The 26164-nt window shown below is 46.1% G+C and overlaps 1 protein-coding gene across 5 annotated transcripts in view; it reads left to right on the forward strand.

Annotated features, from left to right (window-relative positions):
* LOC140133894 (SCO-spondin-like) overlaps positions 1-26164 on the forward strand; it is a 235870-nt gene that overhangs the window by 52336 nt on the left and 157370 nt on the right. For all 5 annotated transcript variants that reach the window (XM_072154576.1, XM_072154577.1, XM_072154579.1 and 2 more), the window contains exons 16-17: positions 3471-3636; positions 23948-24194. In XM_072154576.1, coding sequence (XP_072010677.1) covers positions 3471-3636; positions 23948-24194 — 413 coding nt within the window. The remainder of the gene's footprint in view (positions 1-3470; positions 3637-23947; positions 24195-26164) is intronic.

Here is a 26164-nt window from a genome sequence, read left to right on the forward strand (position 1 = left end):
TAGTCCTGGCAGCTATGGTACCATATAGCAGTGTTATTATATATGTAGTCCTGGCAGCTATAGTACCATATAGCGGTGTTATTATATACATAGTACTGGCAGCTATAGTACCATATAGCGGTGTTATTATTTATATAGTCCTGGCAGCTATAGTACCATATAGCGGTGTTATTATATACATAGTACTGGCAGCTATAGTACCATATAGCGGTGTTATTATTTATATAGTCCTGGCAGCTATGGTACCATATAGCGGTGTTATTATATATAGTACTGGCAGCTATAGTACCATATAGCGGTGTTATTATATATATAGTCCTGGCAGCTATGGTACCATATAGCGGTGTTATTATATATATAGTACTGGCAGCTATGGTACCATATAGCGGTGTTATTATATATATAGTACTGGCAGCTATGGTACCATATAGCAGTGTTATTATATATATAGTCCTGGCAGCTATAGTACCATATAACAGTGTTATTATATACATAGTACTGGCAGCTATGGTACCATATAGCGGTGTTATTATATATATAGTCCTGGCAGCTATGGTACCATATAGCAGTGTTATTATATATATAGTCCTGGCAGCTATGGTACCATATAGCGATGTTATTATATATATAGTACTGGCAGCTATGGTACCATATAGCAGTGTTATTATATATATAGTCCTGGCAGCTATGGTACCATATAGCGGTGTTATTATATATATAGTCCTGGCAGCTATGGTACCATATAGCGGTGTTATTATATATATAGTCCTGGCAGCTATGGTACCATATAGCGGTGTTATTATATATATAGTACTGGCAGCTATGGTACCATATAGCGGTGTTATTATATACATAGTACTGGCAGCTATGGTACCATATAGCGATGTTATTATATATATAGTCCTGGCAGCTATAGTACCATATAGCGGTGTTATTATATATATATACAGTCCTGGCAGCTATGGTACCATATAGCGGTGTTATTATATATATAGTACTGGCAGCTATGGTACCATATAGCGGTGTTATTATATATAGTCCTGGCAGCTATGGTACCATATAGCAGTGTTATTATATATATAGTACTGGCAGCTATGGTACCATATAGCAGTGTTATTATATATATAGTACTGGCAGCTATGGTACCATATAGCAGTGTTATTATATATAGTACTGGCAGCTATGGTACCATATAGCGGTGTTATTATATATATACAGTCCTGGCAGCTATGGTACCATATAGCGGTGTTATTATATATATAGTACTGGCAGCTATGGTACCATATAGCGGTGTTATTATATATATAGTCCTGGCAGCTATGGTACCATATAGCAGTGTTATAATATACATAGTACTGGCAGCTATGGTACCATATAGTGGTGTTATTATATATAGTCCTTGCAGCTATGGTACCATATAGTGGTGTTATTATATATAGTCCTGGCAGCTATGGTACCATATAGCGGTGTTATTATATATATAGTCCTGGCAGCTATGGTACCATATAGCGGTGTTATTATATATATAGTACTGGCAGCTATGGTACCATATAGCGGTGTTATTATATATATAGTCCTGGCAGCTATGGTACCATATAGCGGTGTTATTATATATATAGTCCTGGCAACTATGGTACCATATAGCGGTGTTATTCTATATATAGTCCTGGCAGCTATGGTACCATATAGCGGTGTTATTATATATAGTCCTGGCAGCTATGGTACCATATAGCGATGTTATTATATATATAGTACTGGCAGCTATGGTACCATATAGCTGTGTTATTATATATATAGTCCTGGCAGCTATGGTACCATATAGCGGTGTTATTACATATATAGTACTGGCAGCTATGGTACCATATAGCGGTGTTATTATATATATATAGTCCTGGCAGCTATGGCACCATATAGCGGTGTTATTATATATATAGTCCTGGCAGCTATGGTACCATATAGCGGTGTTATTATATATATAGTACTGGCAGCTATAGTACCATATAGCAGTGTTATTAAATATATAGTCCTGGCAGCTATGGTACCATATAGCGGTGTTATTATATATATAGTCCTGGCAGCTATGGTACCATATAGCGGTGTTATTATATATATAGTCCTGGCAGCTATAGTACCATATAGCGGTGTTATTACATATATAGTCCTGGCAGCTATGGTACCATATAGCGGTGTTATTATATACATAGTACTGGCAGCTATGGTACCATATAGCGGTGTTATTATATATATAGTCCTGGCAGCTATGGTACCATATAGCGGTGTTATTATATATACAGTCCTGGCAGCTATGGTACCATATAGCAGTGTTATTATTTATATAGTCCTGGCAGCTATAGTACCATATAGCGGTGTTATTATATATATAGTCCTGGCAGCTATGGTACCATATAGCGGTGTTATTATATATATAGTCCTGGCAGCTATGGCACCATATAGCGGTGTTATTATATATATAGTACTGGCAGCTATGGTACCATATAGCGGTGTTATTATATATATAGTCCTGGCAGCTATGGTACCATATAGCGGTGTTATTATATATATAGTACTGGCAGCTATAGTACCATATAGCGGTGTTATTATATATATATAGTTCTGGCAGCTATGGTACCATATAGCGGTGTTATTATATATATAGTCCTGGCAGCTATGGTACCATATAGCGGTGTTATTATATATATAGTCCTGGCAGCTATGGTACCATATAGCGGTGTTATTATATATATAGTACTGGCAGCTATAGTACCATATAGCGGTGTTATTATATATATATAGTACTGGCAGCTATGGTACCATATAGCGGTGTTATTATATATATAGTCCTGACAGCTATGGTACCATATAGCGGTGTTATTAAATATATAGTCCTGGCAGCTATAGTACCATATAGCGGTGTTATTATATATATAGTCCTGGCAGCTATAGTACTATATAGTGGTGTTATTATATATATATATAGTACTGGCAGCTATGGTACCATATAGCGATGTTATTATATATATAGTCCTGGCAGCCATGGTACCATATAGCAGTGTTATTATATATATAGTCCTGGCAGCTATAGTACTATATAGTGGTGTTATTATATATATATAGTACTGGCAGCTATGGTACCATATAGCGATGTTATTATATATATAGTACTAGCAGCCATGGTACCATATAGCGGTGTTATTATATATATATAGTCCTGGCAGCTATAGTACCATATAGCGGTGTTATTATATATATAGTCCTGGCAGCTATAGTACCATATAGCGGTGTTATTATATATATAGTCCTGGCAGCTATAGTACTATATAGTGGTGTTATTATATATATAGTCCTGGCAGCTATAGTACTATATAGTGGTGTTATGTACATATAATGATGGTAAATATTTATTAATATTATGTCGCTGTAATGACTTTATTTACAAATAACTTTTGTCTATTCCCTATCGTTACCCTCAGTCTTGCCATGATTCGGTGGATTGGCGCCCCTACCACCAGCTCTGCCTGTCTGACGTGTGCACCTGCCCTCCTGGTCAGAACTGTCTATGCAGCTCAGTTGCCGCCTATGCCAGGCAGTGTGCCCAGGAGGCCGCCATCGTGTCCTGGAGGAGCGAGACAGTCTGCTGTAAGTCTGGTGTATCACTCCTGCTATCCGTGCCCCCTCCTCTGTTATCCGTGCCCCCTCCTCTGTTATCCGTTCCCCGTCCTCTGTTATCAGTATCTGCCATGTGCTATCAGTGCTCCCTCCTCTGTTATCAGTGTCTGCCATGTGTTATCAGTGCTCCCTCCTCTGTTATCCGTGCCCCCTCCTCTGTTATCCGTGCCCCCTCCTCTGTTATCCGTGCCCCCTCCTCTGTTATCCATGCCCCCTCCTCTGTTATCCATATCTGCCATGTGTTATCAGTGCTCCCTCTTCTATTATCAATATCTGCCATGTGTTATCCTTGCCCCCTCCTCTGTTATCCGTGCCCCCTCCTCTGTTATCCGTGCCCCCTCCTCTGTTATCCGTGCCCTCTCCTCTGTTATCAGTGCACCCTCCTCTGTTATCAGTATCTGCCATTTGTTATCAGTATCTGCCATGTTTTATCAGTGCTCCCTCCTCTATTATCAGTATTTGTAATGTGTTATTAGTGCTCCCTCCTCTGTTATCAGTGTCTGCCATGTGCTATCAGTGCTCCCTCCTCTGTTATCAGTGTCTGCCGTGTGTTATCAGTGCCCCCTCCTCTGTTATCAGTGTCTGCCATGTGCTATCAGTGCTCTCTCCTCTGTTATCAGTGTCTGCCATGTGTTATCAGTGCTCCCTCCTCTGTTATCAGTGTCTGCCATGTGTTATCAGTGCTCCCTCCTCTGTTATCAGTGTCTGCCATGTGTTATCAGTGCACCCTCCTCTGTTATCAGTGTCTGCCATGTGTTATCAGTGCTCCCTCCTCTGTTATCAGTGTCTGCCATGTGTTATCAGTGTCTGCCATGTGTTATCAGTGCTCCCTCCTCTGTTATCAGTGCTCCCTCCTCTGTTATCAGTGCTCCCTCCTCTGTTATCAGTGCTCCCTCCTCTGTTAGCAGCGTCTGCCGTGTGTTATCAGTGCTCCCTCCTCTGTTATCAGTGCTCCCTCCTCTGTTATCAGTGTCTTCCATGTGTTATCAGTGCACCCTCCTCTGTTATCAGTGTCTGCCATGTGTTATCAGTGTCTGCCATGTGGTATCAGTGCTCCCTCCTCTGTTATCAGTGCTCCCTCCTCTGTTATCACTGCTCCCTCCTCTGTTATCAGTGTCTGCCATGTGTTATCAGTGCCTTCCATGTGTTATCAGTGCACCCTCTTCTGTTATTAGTGTCTGCCATGTGTTATCAGTGTCTGCCATGTGTTATCAGTGCTCCCTCCTCTGTTATCAGTGTCTGCCATGTGTTATCAGTGTCTGCCATGTGTTATCAGTGCTCCCTCCTCTGTTATCAGTTTCCTCCTCTGTTATCAGTGCTCCCTCCTCTGTTATCAGTGTCTGCCATGTGCTATCAGTGCTCCCTCCTCTATTATCAATGTCTGCCATGTGTTATCAGTGTCTGCCATGTGTTATCAGTGCTCCCTCCTCTGTTATCAGTGTCTGCCATGTGTTATCAGTGTCTGCCATGTGTTATCAGTGCTCCCTCCTCTGTTATCAGTTTCCTCCTCTGTTATCAGTGCTCCCTCCTCTTTTATCAGTGTCTGCCATGTGTTATCAGTGCTCCCTCCTCTGTAATCAGTGTCTGCCATGTGTTATCAGTGTCTGCCATGTGTTATCAGTGCTCCCATCTCTGTTATTAGTTTCCTCCTCTGTTATCAGTGCTCCCTCCTCTGTTATCAGTGTCTGCCATGTGCTATCAGTGCTCCCTCCTCTATTATCAATGTCTGCCATGTGTTATCAGTGTCTGCCATGTGTTATCAGTGCTCCCTCCTCTGTTATCAATGTCTGCCATGTGTTATCAGTGTCTGCCATGTGTTATCAGTGCTCCCTCCTCTGTTATCAGTGTCTGCCATGTGTTATCAGTGCTCCCTCCTCTGTTATCAGTTTCCTCCTCTGTTATCAGTGCTCCCTCCTCTTTTATCAGTGCTCCCTCCTCTTTTATCAGTGTCTGCCATGTGTTATCAGTGTCTGCCATGTGTTATCAGTGCTCCCTCCTCTGTTATCAGTGTCTGCCATGTGTTATCAGTGCTCCCTCCTCTGTTATCAGTTTCCTCCTCTGTTATCATTGCTCCCTCCTCTGTAATCAGTGCTCCCTCCTCTTTTATCAGTGTCTACCATGTGTTATCAGTGCTCCCTCCACTGTTATCAGTGTCTGCCATGTGTTATCAGTGTCTGCCATGTGTTATCAGTGCTCCCTCCTCTGTTATCAGTTTCCTCCTCTGTTATCAGTGCTCCCTCCTCTGTAATCAGTGCTCCCTCCTCTTTTATCAGTGTCTGCCATGTGCTATCAGTGCTCCCTCCTCTATTATCAATGTCTGCCATGTGTTATCAGTGTCTGCCATGTGTTATCAGTGCTCCCTCCTCTGTTATCAGTGTCTGCCATGTGTTATCAGTTTCTCCCATGTGTTATTTGTGCTCCCTCCACTGTTATCAGTTTCCTCCTCTGTTATCAGTGCTCCCTCCTCTGTTATCACTGCTCCCTCCTCTGTTATCAGTGTCTGCCATGTGTTATCAGTGTCTGCCATGTGTTATCAGTGCTCCCTCCTCTGTTATCAGTTTCCTCCTCTGTTATCAGTGCTCCCTCCTCTGTTATCAGTGCTTCCTCCTCTGTTATCAGTGCTCCCTCCTCTGTTATCAGTGTCTGCCATGTGTTATCAGTGTCTGCCATGTGTTATCAGTGTCTGCCATGTGGTATCAGTGCTCCCTCCTCTGTTATCAGTTTCCTCCTCTGTTATCAGTGCTCCCTCCTCTGTTATCACTGCTCCCTCCTCTGTTATCACTGCTCCCTCCTCTGTTATCAGTGTCTGCCATGTGTTATCAGTGTCTGCCATGTGTTATCAGTGTCTGCCATGTGTTATCAGTGCTCCCTCCTCTGTTATCAGTTTCCTCCTCTGTTATCAGTGCTCCCTCCTCTGTTATCAGTGTCTGCCATGTGTTATCAGTGCCCTCTCCTCTATTATCAGTATTTGTAATGTGTTATCAGTGCTCCCTCCTCTATTATCAGTGTCTGCCATGTGTTATTAGTGTCTGCCATGTGGTTTCAGTGCTCCCTCCTCTGTTATCAGTTTCCTCCTCTGTTATCAGTTTCCTCCTCTGTTATCAGTGCTCCCTCCTCTGTTATCAGTGCTCCATCCTCTGTTATCACTGCTCCCTCCTCTGTTATCAGTGTCTGCCATGTGTTATCAGTGTCTGCCATGTGTTATCAGTGCTCCCTCCTCTGTTATCAGTTTCCTCCTCTGTTATCAGTGCTCCCTCCTCTGTTATCAGTGCTCCCTCCTCTGTTATCAGTGCTCCCTCCTCTGTTATCAGTGCTCCCTCCTCTGTTATCACTGCTCCCTCCTCTGTTATCAGTGTCTGCCATGTGTTATCAGTGTCTGCCATGTGTTATCAGTGCCCTCTCCTCTATTATCAGTATTTGTAATGTGTTATCACTGCTCCCTCCTCTGTTATCAGTGTCTGCCATGTGTTATCAGTGTCTGCCATGTGTTATCAGTGCCCTCTCCTCTATTATCAGTATTTGTAATGTGTTATCAGTGCTCCCTCCTCTGTTATCAGTGTCTGCCATGTGCTATCAGTGTCTGCCATGTGTTATCAGTGCTCCCTTCTCTGTTATCAGTGCTCCCTTCTCTGTTATCAGTGTTCCCTCTTCTGTTATCAGTGCTCCCTCTTCTTTTATCAGTGCTCCCTCTTCTGATATCAGTACTTCCTCCTCTGTTATTAGTTTCCTCCTCTGTTATCAGTGCTCCCTCCTCTGTTATCAGTGTCTGCCATGTGCTATCAGTGCTCCCTCCTCTATTATCAATGTCTGCCATGTGTTATCAGTGTCTGCCATGTGTTATCAGTGCTCCCTCCTCTGTTATCAGTGTCTGCCATGTGTTATCAGTGTCTGCCATGTGTTATCAGTGCTCCCTCCTCTGTTATCAGTTTCCTCCTCTGTTATCAGTGCTCCCTCCTTTGTAATCAGTGCTCCCTCCTCTTTTATCAGTGTCTGCCATGTGTTATCAGTGCTCCCTCCTCTGTTATCAGTGTCTGCCATGTGTTATCAGTGTCTGCCATGTGTTATCAGTGCTCCCTCCTCTGTTATCAGTTTCCTCCTCTGTTATCAGTGCTCCCTCCTCTGTTATCAGTGCTCCCTCCTCTTTTATCAGTGTCTGCCATGTGCTATCAGTGCTCCCTCCTCTATTATCAATGTCTGCCATGTGTTATCAGTGTCTGCCATGTGTTATCAGTGCTCCCTCCTCTGTTATCAGTGTCTGCCATGTGTTTTCAGTTTCTGCCATGTGTTATTTGTGCTCCCTCCTCTGTTATCAGTTTCCTCCTCTGTTATCAGTGCTCCCTCCTCTGTTATCACTGCTCCCTCCTCTGTTATCAGTGTCTGCCATGTGTTATCAGTGTCTGCCATGTGTTATCAGTTTCCTCCTCTGTTATCAGTGCTCCCTCCTCTGTTATCAGTGCTCCCTCCTCTGTTATCAGTGCTCCCTCCTCTGTTATCAGTGTCTGCTATGTGTTATCAGTGCTCCCTCCTCTGTTATCAGTGTCTGCTATGTGTTATCAGTGCTCCCTCCTCTGTTATCAGTGTCTTCCATGTGTTATCAGTGCTCCCTCCTCTGTTATCAGTGCTCCCTCCTCTGTTATCACTGCTCCCTCCTCTGTTATCAGTGTCTGCCATGTGTTATCACTGTCTGCCATGTGTTATCAGTGCTCCCTCCTCTGTTATCAGTTTCCTCCTCTGTTATCAGTGCTCCCTCCTCTGTTATCAGTGTCTGCCATGTGTTATCAGTGCCCTCTCCTCTATTATCAGTATTTGTAATGTGTTATCAGTGCTCCCTCCTCTGTTATCAGTGTCTGCCATGTGTTATCAGTGTCTGCCATGTGGTATCAGTGCTCCCTTCTCTGTTATCAGTTTCCTCCTCTGTTATCAGTGCTCCCTCCTCTGTTATCAGTGCTCCCTCCTCTGTTATCAGTGCTCCCTCCTCTGTTATCAGTGCTCCCTCCTCTGTTATCAGTGTCTGCCATGTGTTATCAGTGTCTGCCATGTGTTATCAGTGCTCCCTCCTCTGTTATCAGTTTCCTCCTCTGTTATCAGTGCTCCCTCCTCTGTTATCAGTGTCTGCCATGTGTTATCAGTGCCCTCTCCTCTATTATCAGTATTTGTAATGTGTTATCAGTGCTCCCTCCTCTGTTATCAGTGTCTGCCATGTGCTATCAGTGACTGCCATGTGTTATCAGTGCTACCTTCTCTGTTATCAGTGCTCCCTTCTCTGTTATCAGTGCTCCCTTCTCTGTTATCAGTGCTCCCTTCTCTGTTATCAGTGCTCCCTTCTCTGTTATCAGTGCTCCCTTCTCTGTTATCAGTGCTCCCTTCTCTGTTATCAGTGTTCCCTCTTCTGTTATCAGTGCTCCCTCTTCTGATATCAGTGCTCCCTCCTCTGTTATCAGTTTCCTCCTCTGTTATCAGTTTCCTCCTCTGTTATCAGTGCTCCCTCCTCTGTTATCAGTGTCTGCCATGTGCTATTAGTGTCTGCCATGTGCTATCAGTGCCCCCTCCTCTGTTATCAGTGCTCCCTCCTCTGTTATCAGTACCCCCTCCTCTGTTATCAGTGCCCCCTCCTCTGTTATCAGTGCCCCCTCCTCTGTTATCAGTGCCCCCTCCTCTGTTATCAGTGCCCCCTCCTCTGTTATCAGTGCTCCCTCCTCTGTTATCAGTGCTCCCTCCTCTGTTATCAGTGCTCCCTCCTCTGTTATCAGTGTCTGCCATGTGTTATCAGTGCTCCCTCCTCTGTTATCAATGTCTGCCATGTGTTATCAGTGTCTGCCATGTGTTATCAGTGCTCCCTCCTCTGTTATCAGTGTCTGCCATGTGTTATCAGTGCTCCCTCCTCTGTTATCAGTTTCCTCCTCTGTTATCAGTGCTCCCTCCTCTTTTATCAGTGCTCCCTCCTCTTTTATCAGTGTCTACCATGTGTTATCAGTGCTCCCTCCTCTGTTATCAGTGTCTGCCATGTGTTATCAGTGTCTGCCATGTGTTATCAGTGCTCCCTCCTCTGTTATCAGTGTCTGCCATGTGTTATCAGTGCTCCCTCCTCTGTTATCAGTTTCCTCCTCTGTTATCATTGCTCCCTCCTCTGTAATCAGTGCTCCCTCCTCTTTTATCAGTGTCTACCATGTGTTATCAGTGCTCCCTCCACTGTTATCAGTGTCTGCCATGTGTTATCAGTGTCTGCCATGTGTTATCAGTGCTCCCTCCTCTGTTATCAGTTTCCTCCTCTGTTATCAGTGCTCCCTCCTCTGTAATCAGTGCTCCCTCCTCTTTTATCAGTGTCTGCCATGTGCTATCAGTGCTCCCTCCTCTATTATCAATGTCTGCCATGTGTTATCAGTGTCTGCCATGTGTTATCAGTGCTCCCTCCTCTGTTATCAGTGTCTGCCATGTGTTATCAGTTTCTCCCATGTGTTATTTGTGCTCCCTCCACTGTTATCAGTTTCCTCCTCTGTTATCAGTGCTCCCTCCTCTGTTATCAGTGCTCCCTCCTCTGTTATCACTGCTCCCTCCTCTGTTATCAGTGTCTGCCATGTGTTATCAGTGTCTGCCATGTGTTATCAGAGCTCCCTCCTCTGTTATCAGTTTCCTCCTCTGTTATCAGTGCTCCCTCCTCTGTTATCAGTGCTTCCTCCTCTGTTATCAGTGCTCCCTCCTCTGTTATCAGTGTCTGCCATGTGTTATCAGTGTCTGCCATGTGGTATCAGTGCTCCCTCCTCTGTTATCAGTTTCCTCCTCTGTTATCAGTGCTCCCTCCTCTGTTATCACTGCTCCCTCCTCTGTTATCACTGCTCCCTCCTCTGTTATCAGTGTCTGCCATGTGTTATCAGTGTCTGCCATGTGTTATCAGTGTCTGCCATGTGTTATCAGTGCTCCCTCCTCTGTTATCAGTTTCCTCCTCTGTTATCAGTGCTCCCTCCTCTGTTATCAGTGTCTGCCATGTGTTATCAGTGCCCTCTCCTCTATTATCAGTATTTGTAATGTGTTATCAGTGCTCCCTCCTCTATTATCAGTGTCTGCCATGTGTTATTAGTGTCTGCCATGTGGTTTCAGTGCTCCCTCCTCTGTTATCAGTTTCCTCCTCTGTTATCAGTTTCCTCCTCTGTTATCAGTGCTCCCTCCTCTGTTATCAGTGCTCCATCCTCTGTTATCACTGCTCCCTCCTCTGTTATCAGTGTCTGCCATGTGTTATCAGTGTCTGCCATGTGTTATCAGTGCTCCCTCCTCTGTTATCAGTTTCCTCCTCTGTTATCAGTGCTCCCTCCTCTGTTATCAGTGCTCCCTCCTCTGTTATCAGTGCTCCCTCCTCTGTTATCACTGCTCCCTCCTCTGTTATCAGTGTCTGCCATGTGTTATCAGTGTCTGCCATGTGTTATCAGTGCCCTCTCCTCTATTATCAGTATTTGTAATGTGTTATCACTGCTCCCTCCTCTGTTATCAGTGTCTGCCATGTGTTATCAGTGTCTGCCATGTGTTATCAGTGCCCTCTCCTCTATTATCAGTATTTGTAATGTGTTATCAGTGCTCCCTCCTCTGTTATCAGTGTCTGCCATGTGCTATCAGTGTCTGCCATGTGCTATCAGTGTCTGCCATGTGTTATCAGTGCTCCCTTCTCTGTTATCAGTGCTCCCTTCTCTGTTATCAGTGTTCCCTCTTCTGTTATCAGTGCTCCCTCTTCTTTTATCAGTGCTCCCTCTTCTGATATCAGTACTCCCTCCTCTGTTATTAGTTTCCTCCTCTGTTATCAGTGCTCCCTCCTCTGTTATCAGTGTCTGCCATGTGCTATCAGTGCTCCCTCCTCTATTATCAATGTCTGCCATGTGTTATCAGTGTCTGCCATGTGTTATCAGTGCTCCCTCCTCTGTTATCAGTGTCTGCCATGTGTTATCAGTGTCTGCCATGTGTTATCAGTGCTCCCTCCTCTGTTATCAGTTTCCTCCTCTGTTATCAGTGCTCCCTCCTTTGTAATCAGTGCTCCCTCCTCTTTTATCAGTGTCTGCCATGTGTTATCAGTGCTCCCTCCTCTGTTATCAGTGTCTGCCATGTGTTATCAGTGTCTGCCATGTGTTATCAGTGCTCCCTCCTCTGTTATCAGTTTCCTCCTCTGTTATCAGTGCTCCCTCCTCTGTAATCAGTGCTCCCTCCTCTTTTATCAGTGTCTGCCATGTGCTATCAGTGCTCCCTCCTCTATTATCAATGTCTGCCATGTGTTATCAGTGTCTGCCATGTGTTATCAGTGCTCCCTCCTCTGTTATCAGTGTCTGCCATGTGTTTTCAGTTTCTGCCATGTGTTATTTGTGCTCCCTCCTCTGTTATCAGTTTCCTCCTCTGTTATCAGTGCTCCCTCCTCTGTTATCACTGCTCCCTCCTCTGTTATCAGTGTCTGCCATGTGTTATCAGTGTCTGCCATGTGTTATCAGTTTCCTCCTCTGTTATCAGTGCTCCCTCCTCTGTTATCAGTGCTCCCTCCTCTGTTATCAGTGCTCCCTCCTCTGTTATCAGTGTCTGCTATGTGTTATCAGTGCTCCCTCCTCTGTTATCAGTGTCTGCTATGTGTTATCAGTGCTCCTTCCTCTGTTATCAGTGTCTTCCATGTGTTATCAGTGCTCCCTCCTCTGTTATCAGTGCTCCCTCCTCTGTTATCAGTGCTCCCTCCTCTGTTATCAGTGCTCCCTCCTCTGTTATCAGTGCTCCCTCCTCTGTTATCAGTGCTCCCTCCTCTGTTATCACTGCTCCCTCCTCTGTTATCAGTGTCTGCCATGTGTTATCACTGTCTGCCATGTGTTATCAGTGCTCCCTCCTCTGTTATCAGTTTCCTCCTCTGTTATCAGTGCTCCCTCCTCTGTTATCAGTGTCTGCCATGTGTTATCAGTGCCCTCTCCTCTATTATCAGTATTTGTAATGTGTTATCAGTGCTCCCTCCTCTGTTATCAGTGTCTGCCATGTGTTATCAGTGTCTGCCATGTGGTATCAGTGCTCCCTTCTCTGTTATCAGTTTCCTCCTCTGTTATCAGTGCTCCCTCCTCTGTTATCAGTGCTCCCTCCTCTGTTATCAGTGCTCCCTCCTCTGTTATCACTGCTCCCTCCTCTGTTATCAGTGTCTGCCATGTGTTATCAGTGTCTGCCATGTGTTATCAGTGCTCCCTCCTCTGTTATCAGTTTCCTCCTCTGTTATCAGTGCTCCCTCCTCTGTTATCAGTGTCTGCCATGTGTTATCAGTGCCCTCTCCTCTATTATCAGTATTTGTAATGTGTTATCAGTGCTCCCTCCTCTGTTATCAGTGTCTGCCATGTGCTATCAGTGACTGCCATGTGTTATCAGTGCTCCCTTCTCTGTTATCAGTGCTCCCTTCTCTGTTATCAGTGCTCCCTTCTCTGTTATCAGTGCTCCCTTCTCTGTTATCAGTGCTCCCTTCTCTGTTATCAGTGTTCCCTCTTCTGTTATCAGTGCTCCCTCTTCTGATATCAGTGCTCCCTCCTCTGTTATCAGTGTCTGCCATGTGCTATTAGTGTCTGCCATGTGCTATCAGTGCCCCCTCCTCTGTTATCAGTGCTCCCTCCTCTGTTATCAGTACCCCCTCCTCTGTTATCAGTACCCCCTCCTCTGTTATCAGTGCCCCCTCCTCTGTTATCAGTGCCCCCTCCTCTGTTATCAGTGCCCCCTCCTCTGTTATCAGTGCTCCCTCCTCTGTTATCAGTGCTCCCTCCTCTGTTATCAGTGCTCCCTCCTCTGTTATCAGTGTCTGCCATGTGTTATCAGTGTCTGCCATGTGTTATCAGTGTCTGCCATGTGTTATCAGTGTCTGCCATGTGTTATCAGTGCTCCCTCCTCTGTTATCAGTGCTCCCTCCTCTGTTATCAGTGCTCCCTCCTCTGTTATCAGTGTCTGCCATGTGTTATCAGTGCCCTCTCCTCTATTATCAGTATTTGTAATGTGTTATCAGTGCCCTCTCCTCTATTATCAGTATTTGTAATGTGTTATCAGTGCTCCCTCCTCTGTTATCAGTGTCTGCCATGTGCTATCAGTGACTGCCATGTGTTATCAGTGCTCCCTTCTCTGTTATCAGTGCTCCCTTCTCTGTTATCAGTGCTCCCTTCTCTGTTATCAGTGCTCCCTTCTCTGTTATCAGTGCTCCCTTCTCTGTTATCAGTGTTCCCTCTTCTGTTATCAGTGCTCCCTCTTCTGATATCAGTGCTCCCTCCTCTGTTATCAGTGTCTGCCATGTGCTATTAGTGTCTGCCATGTGCTATCAGTGCCCCCTCCTCTGTTATCAGTGCTCCCTCCTCTGTTATCAGTACCCCCTCCTCTGTTATCAGTGCCCCCTCCTCTGTTATCAGTGCCCCCTCCTCTGTTATCAGTGCCCCCTCCTCTGTTATCAGTGCCCCCTCCTCTGTTATCAGTGCCCCCTCCTCTGTTATCAGTGCCCCCTCCTCTGTTATCAGTGCTCCCTCCTCTGTTATCAGTGCTCCCTCCTCTGTTATCAGTGCTCCCTCCTCTGTTATCATTGCTCCCTCCTCTGTTATCAGTGTCTGCCATGTGTTATCAGTGTCTGCCATGTGTTATCAGTGTCTGCCATGTGTTATCAGTGTCTGCCATGTGTTATCAGTGTCTGCCATGTGTTATCAGTGTCTGCCATGTGTTATCAGTGCTCCCTCCTCTGTTATCAGTGCTCCCTCCTCTGTTATCAGTGCTCCCTCCTCTGTTATCAGTGCTCCCTCCTCTGTTATCAGTGCTCCCTCCTCTGTTATCAGTTTCCTCCTCTGTTATCAGTTTCCTCCTCTGTTATCAGTTTCCTCCTCTGTTATCAGTTTCCTCCTCTGTTATCAGTGTCTTCCATGTGTTATCAGTGCTCCCTCCTCTGTTATCAGTGTCTGCCATGTGTTATCAGTGTCTGCCATGTGTTATCAGTGTCTGCCATATGTTATCAGTGCTCCCTCCTCTTTATCAGTTTCCTCCTCTGTTATCAGTGCTCCCTCCTCTGTTATCAGTGTCTGCCGTGTGTTATCAGTGCTCCCTCCTCTACTATCAGTGTCTGCCGTGTGTTATGAGTGCTCCCTCCTCTATTATCAGTGTCTGCCGTGTGTTATGAGTGCTCCCTCCTCTATTATCAGTATTTGTAATGTGTTATCAGTGCTCCCTCCTCTGTTATCACTGCTCCCTCCTCTGTTATCAGTGTCTGCCATGTGTTATCAGTGTCTGCCATGTGTTATCAGTGCTCCCTCCTCTGTTATCAGTGCTCCCTCCTCTGTTATCAGTGTCTGCCATGTGTTATCAGTGCTCCCTCCTCTGTTATCAGTGTCTGCCATGTGTTATCAGTGCTCCCTCCTCTGTTATCAGTTTCCTCCTCTGTTATCAGTGCTCCCTCCTCTGTTATCAGTGTCTGCCATGTGTTATCAGTGCTCCCTCCTCTGTTATCAGTTTCCTCCTCTGTTATCAGTGCTCCCTCCTCTGTTATCAGTGTCTGCCATGTGTTATCAGTGTCTGCCATATGTTATCAGTGCTCCCTCCTCTGTTATCAGTTTCCTCCTCTGTTATCAGTGCTCCCTCCTCTGTTATCAGTGTCTACCATGTGTTATCAGTGTCTGCCATGTGTTATCAGTGCTCCCTCCTCTGTTATCAGTTTCCTCCTCTGTTATCAGTGCTCCCTCCTCTGTTATCAGTGCTCCCTCCTCTGTTATCAGTGTCTTCCATGTGTTATCAGTGCTCCCTCCTCTGTTATCAGTGTCTGCCATGTGTTATCAGTGTCTGCCATATGTTATCAGTGCTCCCTCCTCTGTTATCAGTTTCCTCCTCTGTTATCAGTGCTCCCTCCTCTGTTATCAGTGTCTGCCGTGTGTTATCAGTGCTCCCTCCTCTATTATCAGTGTCTGCCGTGTGTTATCAGTGCTCCCTCCTCTATTATCAGTGTCTGCCATGTGTTATCAGTGCTCCCTCCTCTATTATCAGTGCCTGCCATGTGTTATCAGTGCTCCCTCCTCTGTTATCAGTGTCTGCCATGTGTTATCAGTGCTCCCTCCTCTGTTATCAGTGTCTACCATGTGTTATCAGTGCCCCCTCCTCCATTATCAGTATTTGTAATGTGTTATCAGTGCTCCCTCCTCTGTTATCAATGTCTGCCATGTGTTATCAGTGCTCCCTCCTCTGTTATCAGTGCTCCCTTCTCTGTTATCAGTGCTCCCTCCTTTGTTATCAGTGCTCCCTCCTCTGTTATCAGTGTCTTCCATGTGTTATCAGTGCTCCCTCCTCTGTTATCAGTGTCTGCCATGTGTTATCAGTGTCTGCCATATGTTATCAGTGCTCCCTCCTCTGTTATCAGTTTCCTCCTCTGTTATCAGTGCTCCCTCCTCTGTTATCAGTGTCTGCCGTGTGTTATCAGTGCTCCCTCCTCTGTTATTAGTGTCTGCCATGTGTTATCAGTGTCTGCCATGTGTAATCAGTGCTCCCTCCTCTGTTATCAGTGTCTGCCATGTGTTATCAGTGTCTGCCATGTGTTATCAGTGATCCCTCCTCTGTTATCACTGCTCCCTCCTCTGTTATCACTGCTCCCTCCTCTGTTATCAGTGTCTGCCATGTGTTATCAGTGTCTGCCATGTGTTATCAGTGCTCCCTCCTCTGTTATCAGTTTCCCCCTCTGTTATCAGTGCTCCCTCCTCTGTTATCAGTGCTCCCTCCTCTGTTATCAGTGCTCCCTCCTCTGTTATCAGTGTCTGCCATGTGCTATCAGTGTCTGCCATGTGCTTTCAGTGCCCCCTTCTCTGTTATCAGTGCTCCCTCCTCTGTTATCAGTGTCTGCCATGTGTTACCAGTGCTCCCTCCTCTGTTATCAGTGTCTGCCATGTGTTATCAGTGTCTGCCATGTGTTATCAGTGCTCCCTCCTCTGTTATCAGTGTCTGCCATGTGTTATCAGTGTCTGATAACAGAGGAGGGAGCACTGATAACACATGGCAGTTTCCTCCTCTGTTATCAGTGCTCCCTCCTCTGTTATCAGTGTCTGCCATGTGTTATCAGTGTCTGCCATGTGTTATCAGTGCTCCCTCCTCTGTAATCACTGTTTCCTCATCTGTTATCACTGTTTCCTCATCTGTTATCACTGTTTCCTCCTCTGTTATCAGTGCTCCCTCCTCTGTTATCAGTGCTCCCTCCTCTGTTATCAGTGTCTGCCATGTGCTATCAGTGTCTGCCCTGTGCTATCAGTGCCCCCTTCTCTGTTATCAGTGCTCCCTCCTTTGTTATCATTGTCTGCCATGTGTTATCAGTGCTCCCTCCTCTGTTATCAGTGTCTGCCATGTGTTATCAGTGTCTGCCATGTGTTATCAGTGTCTGCCATGTGTTATCAGTGCTCCCTCCTCTGTTATCAGTTTCCTCCTCTGTTATCAGTGCTCCCTCCTCTTTTATCAGTGTCTGCCATGTGTTATCAGTGCTCCCTCCTCTGTTATCAGTGTCTGCCATGTGTTATCAGTGTCTGCCATGTGTTATCAGTGCCCCCTCCTCCATTATCAGTATTTGTAATGTGTTATCAGTGCTCCCTCCTCTGTTATCAGTGCTCCCTCCTCTGTTATCAGTGCTCCCTCCTCTGTTATCAGTGTCTTCCATGTGTTATCAGTGCTCCCTCCTCTGTTATCAGTGTCTGCCATGTGTTATCAGTGTCTGCCATGTGTTATCAGTGTCTGCCATGTGTTATCAGTGTCTGCCATGTGTTATCAGTGTCTGCCATATGTTATCAGTGCTCCCTCCTCTGTTATCAGTTTCCTCCTCTGTTATCAGTGCTCCCTCCTCTGTTATCAGTGTCTGCCCTGTGTTATCAGTGCTCCCTCCTCTATTATCAGTGTCTGCCATGTGTTATCAGTGCTCTCTCCTCTATTATCAGTGCCTGCCATGTGTTATCAGTGCTCCCTCCTCTGTTATCAGTGTCTGCCGTGTGTTATCAGTGCACCCTCTTCTGTTATCAGTGTCTGCCGTGTGTTATCATTGCTCCCTCCTCTGTTATCAGTGCTCCCTCCTCTGTTATTAGTGTCTGCCATGTGTAATCAGTGCTCCCTCCTCTGTTATCACTGCTCCCTCCTCTGTTATCACTGCTCCCTCCTCTGTTATCAGTGTCTGCCATGTGTTATCAGTGTCTGCCATGTGTTATCAGTGCTCCCTCCTCTGTTATCAGTGTCTGCCGTGTGTTATCAGTGCACCCTCTTCTGTTATCAGTGTCTGCCGTGTGTTATCATTGCTCCCTCCTCTGTTATCAGTGCTCCCTCCTCTGTTATCAGTGTCTGCCATGTGTTATCAGTGATCCCTCCTCTGTTATCACTGCTCCCTCCTCTGTTATCACTGCTCCCTCCTCTGTTATCAGTGTCTGCCATGTGTTATCAGTGTCTGCCATGTGTTATCAGTGCTCCCTCCTCTGTTATCAGTTTCCTCCTCTGTTATCAGTGCTCCCTCCTCTGTTATCAGTGCTCCCTCCTCTGTTATCAGTGCTCCCTCCTCTGTTATCAGTGCTCCCTCCTCTGTTATCAGTGCTCCCTCCTCTGTTATCAGTGCCTGCCATGTGTTATCAGTGCTCTCTCCTCTGTTATCAGTGTCTGCCATGTGTTATCAGTGCTCCCTCCTTTGTTATCACTGTTTCCTCCTCTGTTATCACTGTTTCCTCCTCTGTTATCACTGTTTCCTCCTCTGTTATCAGTGCTCCCTCCTCTGTTATCAGTGCTCCCTCCTCTGTTATCAGTGCTCCCTCCTCTGTTATCAGTGTCTGCCATGTGCTATCAGTGTCTGCTATGTGCTATCAGTGCCCCCTTCTCTGTTATCAGTGCTCCCTCCTCTGTTATCAGTGTCTGCCATGTGTTATCAGTGCTCCCTCCTCTGTTATCAGTGTCTGCCATGTGTTATCAGTGTCTGCCATGTGTTATCAGTGCTCCCTCCTCTGTTATCAGTGTCTGCCATGTGTTATCAGTGTCTGATAACAGAGGAGGGAGCACTGATAACACATGGCAGTTTCCTCCTCTGTTATCAGTGCTCCCTCCTCTGTTATCAGTGTCTGCCATGTGTTATCAGTGTCTGCCATGTGTTATCAGTGTCTGCCATGTGTTATCAGTGCTCCCTCCTCTGTAATCACTGTTTCCTCATCTGTTATCACTGTTTCCTCATCTGTTATCAGTGCTCCCTCCTCTGTTATCAGTGCTCCCTCCTCTGTTATCAGTGCTCCCTCCTCTGTTATCAGTGTCTGCCATGTGCTATCAGTGTCTGCCCTGTGCTATCAGTGCCCCCTTCTCTGTTATCAGTGCTCCCTCCTTTGTTATCATTGTCTGCCATGTGTTATCAGTGCTCCCTCCTCTGTTATCAGTGTCTGCCATGTGTTATCATTGTCTGCCATGTGTTATCATTGTCTGCCATGTGTTATCAGTGTCTGCCATGTGTTATCAGTGCTCCCTCCTTTGTTATCAGTTTCCTCCTCTGTTATCAGTGCTCCCTCCTCTTTTATCAGTGTCTGCCATGTGTTATCAGTGCTCCCTCCTCTGTTATCAGTGTCTGCCATGTGCTATCAGTGTCTGCCATGTGCTATCAGTGTCTGCCATGTGTTATCAGTGCTCCCTTCTCTGTTATCAGTGCTCCCTCCTCTGTTATCAGTGCTCCCTCCTCTGTTATCAGTGTCTGCCATGTGTTATCAGTGCTCCCTCCTCTGTTATCAGTGTCTACCATGTGTTATCAGTGCTCCCTCCTCTGTTATCAGTGTCTACCATGTGTTATCAGTGCCCCCTCCTTTATTATCAGTATTTGTAATGTGTTATCAGTGCTCCCTCCTCTGTTATCAGTGTCTGCCGTGTGTTATCAGTGCTCCCTCCTCTATTATTAGTGCCTGCCGTGTGTTATCAGTGCTCCCTCCTCTGTTATCAGTGTATGCCGTGTGTTATCAGTGCACCCCCCTCTGTTATCAGTGTCTGCCGTGTGTTATCAGTGCTCCCTCCTCTGTTATCAGTGTCTGCCGTGTGTTATCAGTGCTCCTTCCTCTGTTATCAGTGTCTGCCGTGTGTTATCAGTGCTCCCTCCTCTATTATCAGTGTCTGCCGTGTGTTATCAGTGGTCCCTCCTCTATTATTAGTGCCTGCCGTGTGTTATCAGTGCACCCTCCTCTGTTATCAGTGTCTGCCGTGTGTTATCAGTGCTCCCTCCTCTGTTATTAGTGCTCCCTCCTCTGTTATTAGTGTCTGCCATGTGTTATCAGTGTCTGCCATGTGTTATCAGTGCTCCCTCCTCTATTATCAGTGCCTGCCATGTGTTATCAGTGCTCCCTCCTCTGTTATCAGTGTCTGCCGTGTGTTATCAGTGCACCCTCCTCTGTTATCAGTGTCTGCCGTGTGTTATCAGTGCTCCCTGCTCTGTTATCAGTGCTCCCTCCTCTGTTATTAGTGTCTGCCATGTGTTATCAGTGTCTGCTATGTGTTATCAGTGCTCCCTCCTCTGTTATCAGTGTCTGCCATGTGTTATCAGTGTCTGCCATGTGTTATCAGTGCTCCCTCCTCTGTTATCAGTTTCCTCCTCTTTTATCAGTGCTCCCTCCTCTGTTATCAGTGCTCCCTCCTCTGTTATCAGTGTCTGCCATGTGTTATCAGTGCTCCCTCCTCTGTTATCAGTGCCTGCCATGTGTTATCAGTGCTCCCTCCTCTGTTATCAGTGTCTGCCGTGTGTTATCAGTGCTCCCTCCTCTGTTATCAGTGTCTGCCATGTGCTATCAGTGTCTGCCATGTGCTATCAGTGCCCCCTTCTCTGTTATCACTGCTCCCTCCTCTGTTATCAGTGTCTGCCATGTGTTATCAGTGCTCCCTCCTCTGTTATCAGTGTCTGCCATGTGTTATCAGTGTCTGTCATGTGTTATCAGTGCTCCCTCCTCTGTTATCAGTGTCTGCCATGTGTTATCAGTGTCTGCCTTGTGTTATCAGTGTCTGCCTTGTGTTATCAGTGTCTGCCATGTGTTATCAGTGCTCCCTCCTCTGTTATCAGTTTCCTCCTCTGTTATCACTGCTCCCTCCTCTGTTATCAGTGTCTGCCATGTGTTATCAGTGTCTGCCATGTGTTATCAGTGCTCCCTCCTCTGTTATCAGTTTCCTCCTCTGTTATCAGTGCTCCCTCCTCTGTTATCAGTGCTCCCTCCTCTTTTATCAGTGTCTGCCATGTGTTATCAGTGCTCCCTACTCTGTTATCAGTGTCTGCCATGTGCTATTAGTGTCTGCCATGTGTTATCAGTGCTCCCTTCTCTGTTATCAGTGCTCCCTCCTCTGTTATCAGTGCTCCCTCCTCTGTTTTCAGTGTCTGCCATGTGTTATCAGTGCTCCCTCCTCTGTTATCAGTGTCTACCATGTGTTATCAGTGCCCCCTCCTCTATTATCAGTATTTGTAATGTGTTATCAGTGCTCCCTCCTCTGTTATCAGTGTCTGCCGTGTGTTATCAGTGCTCCCTCCTTTGTTATCACTGTTTCCTCCTCTGTTATCACTGTTTCCTCCTCTGTTATCACTGTTTCCTCCTCTGTTATCACTGTTTCCTCCTCTGTTATCAGTGCTCCCTCCTCTGTTATCAGTGCTCCCTCCTCTGTTATCAGTGTCTGCCATGTGCTATCAGTGTCTGCCCTGTGCTTTCAGTGCCCCCTTCTCTATTATCAGTGCTCCCTCCTTTGTTATCAGTGTCTGCCATGTGTTATCAGTGCTCCCTCCTCTGTTATCAGTTTCCTCCTCTGTTATCAGTGTCTGCCATGTGTTATCAGTGCTCCCTCCTCTGTTATCAGTGTCTGCCATGTGCTATCAGTGTCTGCCATGTGTTATCAGTGCTCCCTTCTCTGTTATCAGTGCTCCCTCCTCTGTTATCAGTGTCTGCCATGTGTTATCAGTGCTCCCTCCTCTGTTATCAGTGTCTACCATGTGTTATCAGTGCTCCCTCCTCTGTTATCAGTGTCTACCATGTGTTATCAGTGCCCCCTCCTCTATTATCAGTATTTGTAATGTGTTATCAGTGCTCCCTCCTCTGTTATCAGTGTCTGCCGTGTGTTATCAGTGCTCCCTCCTCTATTATCAGTGTCTGCCGTGTGTTATCAGTGCTCCCTCCTCTATTATTAGTGCCTGCCGTGTGTTATCAGTGCACCCTCCTCTGTTATCAGTGTCTGCCGTGTGTTATCAGTGCTCCCTCCTCTGTTATCAGTGCTCCCTCCTCTGTTATTAGTGTCTGCCATGTGTTATCAGTGTCTGCCATGTGTTATCAGTGTTCCTCCTCTGTTATCAGTGTCTGCCATGTGTTATCAGTGTCTGCCATGTGTTATCAGTGCTCCCTCCTCTGTTATCACTGCGCCCTCCTCTGTTATCAGTGTCTGCCATGTGTTATCAGTGTCTGCCATGTGTTATCAGTGTCTGCCATGTGTTATCAGTGTCTGCCATGTGTTATCAGTGCTCCCTCCTCTGTTATCAGTTTCCTCCTCTGTTATCAGTGCTCTCTCCTCTGTTATCAGTGCTCCCTCCTCTGTTATCAGTGTCTGCCATGTGTTATCAGTGCTCCCTCCTCTGTTATCGGTGCCTGCCATGTGTTATCAGTGCTCCCTCCTCTGTTATCAGTGTCTGCCGTGTGTTATCAGTGCTCCCTCCTTTGTTATCACTGTTTCCTCCTCTGTTATCACTGTTTCCTCCTCTGTTATCACTGTTTCCTCCTCTGTTATCACTGTTTCCTCCTCTGTTATCACTGTTTCCTCCTCTGTTATCACTGTTTCCTCCTCTGTTATCACTGTTTCCTCCTCTGTTATCAGTGCTCCCTCCTCCGTTATCAGTGCTCCCTCCTCTGTTATCAGTGTCTGCCATGTGCTATCAGTGTCTGCCATGTGCTATCAGTGTCTGCCATGTGCTATCAGTGTCTGCCATGTGCTATCAGTGCCCCCTTCTATGTTATCAGTGCTCCCTCCTTTGTTATCACTGTTTCCTCCTCTGTTATCACTGTTTCCTCCTCTGTTATCACTGTTTCCTCCTCTGTTATCACTGTTTCCTCCTCTGTTATCACTGTTTCCTCCTCTGTTATCACTGTTTCCTCCTCTGTTATCAGTGCTCCCTCCTCCGTTATCAGTGCTCCCTCCTCTGTTATCAGTGTCTGCCATGTGCTATCAGTGTCTGCCATGTGCTATCAGTGTCTGCCATGTGCTATCAGTGTCTGCCATGTGCTATCAGTGCCCCCTTCTATGTTATCAGTGCTCCCTCCTCTGTTATCAGTGTCTGCCATGTGTTATCAGTGCTCCCTCCTCTGTTATCAGTGTCTGCCATGTGTTATCAGTGCTCCCTCCTCTGTTATCAGTGTCTGCCATGTGTTATCAGTGCTCCCTCCTCTGTTATCAGTGTCTGCCATGTGTTATCAGTGTCTGCCATGTGTTATTTGTGCTCCCTCCTCTGTTATCAGTTTCCTCCTCTGTTATCAGTGCTCCCTCCTCTGTTATCACTGCTCCCTCCTCTGTTATCAGTGTCTGCCATGTGTTATCAGTGTCTGCCATGTGTTATCAGTGCTCCCTCCTCTGTTATCAGTGCTCCCTCTTCTTTTTTCAGTGTCTACCATGTGTTATCAGTGCTCCCTCCTCTGTTATCAGTGCTCCCTCCTCTGTTATCAGTGCCCCCTCCTCTGTTATCAGTGCTCTTTTCTTTGTTATCATCGTTGGCACTGAGTTTTCAGTCTCTCCTCCTCTATTATCAATGCTTCCTCCTCTGTTATTATTGTCTACCATGTGTTCTCAGTGACTCCTCCTGTGTTATGTGTCTTCCATGTTTTTTTAGTGGTCCCTCCTCTGTTATCAGTGTTCCCTCCTCTGTTATCAGTGCTTCCTCCTCTGTAATCAGTGCTCCCTCCTCTATTATCAGTGCTCCCTCCTCTGTTATCAGTACTTCCTCCTCTGTTATCAGTACTTCCTCCTCTGTTGTCAGTGACGGACATGTTTTATCATTGCCCTCAGGCTCGACTCCAGTTTTCAGTAGGCCCCTGGGCAGCAGAGCCTCAGTGGGCCCCTTTGTAGTGAACTCACGTGGCAACATGTATTATCAGTGCTCCCTCCTCTGTTATCAGTGCCCCCTTTTGTCAGTTTCCCATCCTCTGTTATCTACGCCTCTCTCACTGTTGACAATGCCCACCCCCATATTGTCAGTTTCCACCCTTTGTTTGCAGTGCCCAGCTCCTCCCTATGGCTCAATGTCCCACATTCCTCTTTCTTGATGTCTCTGTATCTCTCTTTTTTTCCTTTGCAGCCATTGCGTGCTCTGGAGGACAGGTCTACATGGAGTGTGCTCCTCCCTGTCACAAGAGCTGTTCCGACCTCCGTATAATAGGCTCCTCCTGCCAGGAGCTGGTGGGCTGCATGTCAGGATGTAACTGCCCTGAAGGTCTGGTGCTGGATGACAATGGTCAATGTGTCCATCCTTCCATGTGTCCATGTTATCATAACGGACAAGTCTATGAACCTGGAAACTCAATGAAGCAAATGTGCAAGGACTGGTGAGTCAACGATGAGGAGGAACTAAGACTTCCATGGTCCAAAATCTCATTTCTGAAGTTGATAGGGTGGGAACAGGTAGCATGGAAGAACCCTCTGCAGAAAAGATTGACCTCCACTATGAAGATTTGTTATGTGATCGAGTGGAACCCAACTGTTCATAAGCAATTAGAGAACCTGGGGACACAATATCATTATCTACAGATAGTCCTGGCCATTGATAAGGTGGTGGGAGATGTCTGATGAAATCACCCTATGACCTGTCTGCTCCTCCTCACAGGATAGGTTGATTTCATTGAATGTCTCAGCCACATAACCACATCAGCGACGACAGAATGTCATAACGCTCTGGTGGGTGGGAAAGAACATGCACAATGCCAAAATATCCAAGAAGTCCTGGACTGTAAAACGTTGTAGGAGTGGACATTTCCTTCTTTATGTTGAGGAATAGTTTGTGTGTAAAGGTTAAAGTGTCATGGATTTCTAGTTTCCTCTGATGGATCATGATTTCTTGTCTTCTCTTTTATCTCATGACTTCTGGTCTTCACCTCCGTTATCTCATTACTTCTGGTCTTCACCTCCGTTATCTCATTACTTCTGGTCTTCACCTCCGTTATCTCATGACTATTGGTCTTCACCTCCGTTATCTCATGACTATTGGTCTTCACCTCCGTTATCTCATGACTTCTGGTCTTCACCTCCGTTATCTCATGACTTCTGGTCTTCACCTCCGTTATCTCATGACTTCTGGTCTTCACCTCCGTTATCTCATGACTTCTGCTCTTCACCTCCGTTATCTCATGACTTCTGCTCTTCACCTCCGTTATCTCATGACTTCTGGTCTTCACCTCTGTTATCTCATGACTTCTGCTCTTCACCTCCGTTATCTCATGACTTCTGTTCTTCACTTCCGTTATCTCATGACTATTGGTCTTCACCTCCGTTATCTCATGACTTCTGGTCTTCACCTCCGTTATCTCATGACTTCTGGTCTTCACCTCCGTTATCTCATGACTTCTGGTCTTCACCTCCGTTATCTCATGACATCTGCTCTTCACCTCCGCTATCTCATGACTTATGGTCTTCACCTCTGTTATCTCATGACTTATGGTCTTCACCTCTGTTATCTCATGACTTCTGGTCTTCACCTCCGTTATCTCATGACTTCTGTTCTTCACCTCCGTTATCTCATGACTTCTGCTCTTCACCTCCGTTATCTCATGACTTCTGGTCTTCTCCTCCGTTATCTCATGACTTCTGCTCTTCACCTCCGTTATCTCATGACTATTGGTCTTCACCTCCGTTATCTCATGACTTCTGGTCTTCACCTCCGCTATCTCATGACTTCTGGTCTTCTCCTCCGTTATCTCATGACTTATGGTCTTCACCTCCGTTATCTCATGACTTCTGGTCTTCACCTCCGTTATCTCATGACTTCTGGTCTTCACCTCCGTTATCTCATGACTTCTGGTCTTCACCTCCGTTATCTCATGACTTCTGGTCTTCACCTCCGTTATCTCATGACTGCTGCTCTTCACCTCCGTTATCTCATGACTGCTGCTCTTCACCTCCGTTATCTCATGACTGCTGCTCTTCACCTCCGTTATCTCATGACTTCTGGTCTTCACCTCCGTTATCTCATGACTTCTGGTCTTCACCTCCGTTATCTCATGACTATTGGTCTTCACCTCCGTTATCTCATGACTTCTGCTCTTCACCTCTGTTATCTCATGACTTCTGCTCTTCACCTCCGTTATCTCATGACTTCTGGTCTTCTCCTCCGTTATCTCATGACTTCTGCTCTTCACCTCTGTTATCTCATGACTTCTGCTCTTCACCTCCGTTATCTCATGACTTCTGCTCTTCACCTCCACTATCTAATGACTTCTGCTCTTCACCTCCGTTATCTCATAACTTCTGTTTTTCTCTGTTATCTTGTAAATTCTGGTCTTCTCCTCTGGCATCTAATGAT

Source organism: Engystomops pustulosus, chromosome 5, assembly GCF_040894005.1.
Source record: "Engystomops pustulosus chromosome 5, aEngPut4.maternal, whole genome shotgun sequence".
Classification (NCBI taxonomy): Eukaryota; Metazoa; Chordata; class Amphibia; order Anura; family Leptodactylidae; genus Engystomops; species Engystomops pustulosus.